Source organism: Triturus cristatus, chromosome 8 (assembly GCF_964204655.1).
Source record: "Triturus cristatus chromosome 8, aTriCri1.1, whole genome shotgun sequence".
Taxonomy (NCBI): domain Eukaryota; kingdom Metazoa; phylum Chordata; class Amphibia; order Caudata; family Salamandridae; genus Triturus; species Triturus cristatus.
The window spans coordinates 44729727-44735726 of NC_140591.1; the positions used below are offsets into that span (position 1 = coordinate 44729727).

A 6000-nucleotide genomic window follows, 5' to 3' on the forward strand; every position below is an offset into this window, starting at 1 on the left:
GCTAATGTTTTGGTCCATACATGAACAAAACCTGTGGTCATTAGATTTTTTATAGTATTTCTGTGCTAATGCGCTGTGACTATAATAATTGTTTTCCTAGCTTTTGTAACTTCATTTTCATTTAAGAAAACAAACTGATTGTTTTTAATGCTGATATTTGTATTTTTTGGCTCATAAAAGGCTAATGCTTATCTTTTTTTGTCCAGTAAGTGAAAGAAACCCAGAATAAAAGCAATGGTCGGAGGAATATCGCTGACACCAGGAATTGCATTTCAACTTTTGAGACACTAACTCCCTGAAAAGTATGAAACCGTTTTCAGAGATTTTATTTCACAGGAAGCTTTACAATTGTTACAGATGTGCGCCCCTTGCACAGCCATTTTCTGTGCAGAATTGGTAGCAGACACCATTGGACTGATGCATGCCTGATGAATGTGACATAGTAATTCACAACAAAGGAGTATCTCATGAGTATGACTGCATATTAACATTCCAAGGAACTCTAAACCATTAAGTAACCTACAAAGGTGAAAGACCACACAAATGTATAAAACTAAATAAAACATTCCAGGCTAAAGTAACTATGAAAACAATAGAAAATGTATACACTTGAAAGTACTAACCTGGACCAGGAGAAGCTACATGCATTTACTCAGTGTCACTGTGTCTAAATAATTACATCCTTGTAATAAAATCCTAATGTGTGGATAATGGAGGAGGCGCACAAATGTTCTATATGTGACATATTTCTATAGAAATACCCATCTGGAAAAACATCAAGAAGATCTCAGCATATTAAGACAATCCAAATCTACAGTGTTTACCAAGACTTTTATTAGAAAAAGTTATTTGATGGCAGGCAAAGAAAACGATACTGAAGAAAAAACATTTCAATGTCTTGGATGTAAAGGTTTTATCATAAATGTCTCTTATTGGACAAAAGTCAGGCTATTCTGAACCAAGACCTTATAAATGCAGTGAGTGTGACCAGACGTTCATCACGAAGACAGCTGAAGATGGATCAACAAACTCATACTGGTGAGAAACCATGTCAACGTTCTGAATGCGACAAGATTTTCAATCAAAAGGGTGAACCAGTACTACATCACAGAAACTACACTGAAGAGAAACTATATAAATGTTCTGAATGTGACAAGACTTGCAAGCAAAAAAGTGATTTATCATCACATGAGAGAATTCACACTGGGGAAAAACCATATAAATGTTTAGAATGTAATAAGGCTTTCCGATACTCAACTCAGCTGATAACACATAAGAGAACACACACTGGCGAGAAACCATATACATGTTCTGAGTGTGATAAGTGTTTCATCACAAAGGCCAGACTAAGAATACACCAGAGAACTCACACCGGTGAGAAACCATATAAATGTTCTGAATGTGAGAAGGCTTACAGTTCAAAAGAAAATTTAAGGCTGCATCACCTGTCTCACAGTGGTGAGACTCCATACAAATGCTCTGAGTGTGAGAAGGGCTTCAAAGCCAAACTTTATCTAATAAAACATCAGAATGCTCACACTGGAGAAAAACCCTATAAATGTTCTGAATGTGACAAGACTTTTAAGGAAAAGCGTGGATTGTCATCACATGAGAGAATTCACACTGGGGAAAAACCATATACATGTTCTGAATGTAATAAGGCATTCCGTCATAAAACAAATTTGATAACACATCAGAGAACACACACTGGTGAGAAACCATATAAATGTTCTGAGTGTTACAAGTGTTTCTTAATAAAGAGCCACCTTATAATGCATCAAAGAAATCACACTGGTGAAAAACCATATAAATGTTCTGAGTGTGACAAGTGTTACTTAATAAAGAGCCACCTTATGATGCATCAAAGAAATCACACTGGTGAAAAACCGTATAAATGTTCTGAGTGTGACAAGTGTTTCCAAACAAAGAGCCACCTAATAGTGCATCAAAGAAATCACACTGGTGAGAAACCATATAAATGTTCTGAATGTCAAAAAGCTTTTAAGGCAATATATGAACTAATCCACCACCAGAAAACTCACACTGGTGAGAAACCATATAAATGTACTGAATGTGAGAAGGCTTACAGTGCAAAAGTAAATTTAAGGCTGCATCTCATGTCTCACAGCGGTGAGACTCCATACAAATGTTCTGAGTGTGGCAAGGGTTACAAAACCAAACTTTATCTAATGCGACATCAGAATGATCACACTGGAGAGAAACCATGTAAATTGTGACAAAGCTTTCACACACAAATATGGGTTGTCATTACACCAGAGAAGTCACAAGGGAGCGAAACCATATAAATGCTCTGAATGTGGCAAAGCCTTCATTCTGAAGTCTGACCTATTAGTACATCAGAGATATCACACTGGAGAGAAACCCTACAAATGTGAATGTAACAACTCATACGTTCTAAAGAAATGGCTGGCAACCCATCATAGAACTCACAGTGGAGAGAAACCTTATAAATTTTCTGAATGTGATAAGGCTTTCAGGCGAAATGATTATCTGTGCACACATCAGAGAATCCACACGGGGGGACACCATATAAATGTGATGAATGTGACAAGTCTTTCAAGCTAAAGAGTCCTCTTTCAATTCATCAGAAAATCCACACAGGGGAGAAACCATATAAATGTTCTGAATGTGGCAAGGCTTTCATTAGAAAGAGTATGCTGATAATACATCAGAGTATTCACAGTGGTGAGAAACTATATAAATGTTCTGAATGCTCTTAAGCGTTCATTCAAAAAGGTAGTCTGTTGTATCATCTTAGAAGCCACCCACCTTTACTAAATGTGCTGATCCAGAGACAAATAAGATAATTTGCAACAGAGAAGCCAAGTACATTTTCTTATTGTGTCAACGCTTTCAAGGAAAAGGATCATCTTTCACTCCACCTGGGAAGCATAAAGGAAATGAGGTAGTGGCAGATGCACATCAAAACTGTAAACTGCAGTTTAAATACTTAAATTGATATTCTGCGTGCGGCCAGGGTATCGCTGACTGATCCACCAACGTTATGGCAAATAGAAGTAGAAAGCGGTATCCCACCGGGTAACGTCAACCCAATTGCACAGCCAAACTCCCGAAAGGGGGTTCATCCAATGTTATTCAGCAGATGGACAATGGTTGAAGTTAAGTACTGTTTATTCAACTCTATTGTTTTGAGATCAGATTCAAATTCCTTTCAAAAGGATAGTATTGTCATTGTTGAATAAACAGTTCTGAAATTCAACCATTGTCTATCTGCTGAATTACATTGGATGAACCCCCTTTCGGGAGTTTGGCATGTTTTCCCCTGTTAAATTTTGTCTGGTCTGACTTGACAAAATTTAACAAACGCTGAAATATTTAATGCATCATAAAAATATCAGATGAGTTAAATACCTTCAAACTCGTAATTCCGACCCATGTGTATACAGGGGTTAATATTACGAGCAGTCACCGTAGATTGAAATCATGTAAATATTCTGAATGCGGCAACATAGTCATTACAGAGATATCACTAATGATATACAAAATAACTCAAACTAGGGTGAAACTGTATGCATTTTCTGAATGTGGCAAGACCTTCAAGTAAAAAAGTTCTCTCTCATGGCATCAGAGTCCACACTGGCGAAATTGGGGAATCCTCTAAATATTTTGCATTTTAACAAGAATTTATACCTGATACAAAGCAGATGGAGGCTCGGGCATTAAGGAACCTTGCATGGCTACAAGAAACCATCCTTCATCTACAGAGGCACTGGCAATAGGAGTAAACCTACATGTTCAGAATACTGTACAGCATGGGAAGATGAGAATAAGTACTGATTTCATCCTTAAATGTGGCCATCCAATGTCCATTTCAAAACTATTATAGACGACACTCTGTACATGGAGATAAATCCGGGGTAGACGCAGAATAACTAAATAACCATTTAAGGAACAGAGCAGGCAGAAGGAAACTAGACAATTGAGCGGAACTTAACATACAGTGAAAAGTACAAGGTACTACAGAAATCTCAGAGTGATTAAAGTAGAGGGATAAATGGGTATATGTGGTTATGAAAACACAAAATGAAACCCAGTAATGGTAGATTACTCACAACATACCAGGTTAGTTGACCTTCTACTACATGATTTACCAAATGTGTAGAGAAAAACGGAACGATCAGAAGGATGCAGAATCTGCAATACAGGAAAAGTACAGCAGACTGTGGCCACTTTACCAGATTCCAGTATTGTCCCATATACTATATTACAGGATGGCAGAAACACTGGGACCATGAGCTAGAGAAAATTATGAAATTACAATTATTTCTAAACTGCTGTTTCACCACCACATTCAGCAGTCGAACTAATTCAAATATATAACATAAAATGCATCTATGTTCATTAAGAATGGTTGAAGCTTTTCACTTCTGCTACCTATATTTTGTGAACATGAATCAATTTTGAAGACCTTATTGAATTAACAGAAAACCTTTAATTGGATCTGAAAGCCAGCCAATGCTCAGATGAAGAGACTCCCTTCTTTGCAGTCCCTCAGTTGCATGGCCACTTGTGGGTCTTAGGCTCACAGTAAGGAAAGATATCTGGTACAAAGAAATCAGAAACAAAGGGACAAATCTGTTCCTGGAAATGTTTTTAAAGTGAGTAATTCCCTCCATTCACCTGAGTGTGCTTGTATTTATTTATTGCATCACTGCATTTTGACAATTGTTTCTCTGAACATCTGCCTTTTACACAATTTCAAACATTCAGAGAGCTGCTTTGTCTGCAAGTCTTTTCCTTTAGGTGTAATTAGTGTAAAAAAAAAATCGAATAGCCCATCTCAAGGAGTGTGGTTAGGTGGCAGTAATATTTAACGCAGCCGCAGATGCATAACAAAATCCATGTCAAGTTATATTTTGTACTTTGTAAATGCCTCCACCTTGGAAGTGGAGTATAGGACCCAGTTTACAGAGAAGGGGCTGAAGAGATGCTGAAAACTACAGAATTGCTGCATGGTTATTTACTGGGTAGAAGGATGTTGGTAATGATTACATGATCAGATGTATCTGAGGGATGTGGAGGAAAATTGTGTTCTGTTCTGCTGCAGTACAAACATATGCATTGCAGTTGTCCCTTACAAGAACGTAGACACCAATAGTTCTGCAAAAGGATTTTTTTTTATTCTACACAACAAATATGTTGGTAATATTTGTATTGAGAACACATTGAGACACTTCAGAGAGAATCAACATTCAAAGAAGATTAAAGTATACGCAGTGGTGGATTAGTGCAACAGGGGGGTTCACTGCGTTTGTTATATTGTTTTACATAACTATGATAATTTATAACTTAACTGTCAATGACAATCATTTGCAATGTCTATTATGGCAGATGTTTCCTGGATTAAGGAGCTCTGCACTGTACTTGTCCATTGACACAATAAAATCTGTTTAAAAAAAAAAGAAAAAAATCATGTATAATTTCATTTGAGCGCTCCTACTACCTGACCTATTTTCAGCAACTTTTCTATGGTGGTTATAACAAGGATGAATCTTATCTCAAGATTTGGCTAATCTGCCCATGCCATTGGTGAACAGAACCGAGGACCACTTGTTTTTTAATTTGCTTTTAGATTTATTTATACTTGAATTTTCTCCAATTTGCAGAGTGATGGGATCAACCATGAAGGGCGTTTTTTCTCACAGTTTCTTCTGATACATTAAACAAACGGTACATCATTGCTGGTTTAATTTTCCTCACCAGAGCTTTCTTCACCCACAGCCATATTGAACTTTTGTGAGCACCATTTCAAATTCTACATAGCATGAAATGGATTCTGAGCAGTATCCGTACATGTGCATGGCAATTGCCTGATGAGATGTCCCTGGCATAGAAGAGACGTGCATTTGCATCTCTTTGCTTTATGCATAGCCTAGATCTTTTTCTAACGTGGCATTGACTGTTATTATCTTTATTTGGCAAGTAAAATGCCATAAAAGTACAATAAAACAATATACA

The 6000-nt window shown here is 37.0% G+C and overlaps 1 protein-coding gene and 1 pseudogene across 2 annotated transcripts in view; both read left to right on the forward strand.

Annotated features, from left to right (window-relative positions):
- The window catches only part of LOC146799976 (uncharacterized), a 73020-nt gene extending 72293 nt beyond the window's left edge, over positions 1–727 (forward strand). The window contains exon 4 of the mRNA XM_085620924.1: positions 207–727. Coding sequence (XP_085477050.1) covers positions 207–229 — 23 coding nt within the window. The 3' untranslated portion in view covers positions 230–727. The remainder of the gene's footprint in view (positions 1–206) is intronic.
- The window catches only part of LOC146799975 (uncharacterized), a 255248-nt pseudogene extending 249796 nt beyond the window's left edge, over positions 1–5452 (forward strand). The window contains exon 4 of the transcript XR_014968027.1: positions 720–5452. The product of XR_014968027.1 is annotated as an uncharacterized LOC146799975 (transcript). The remainder of the gene's footprint in view (positions 1–719) is intronic.
- Positions 5453–6000: the final 548 nt, after the last annotated feature.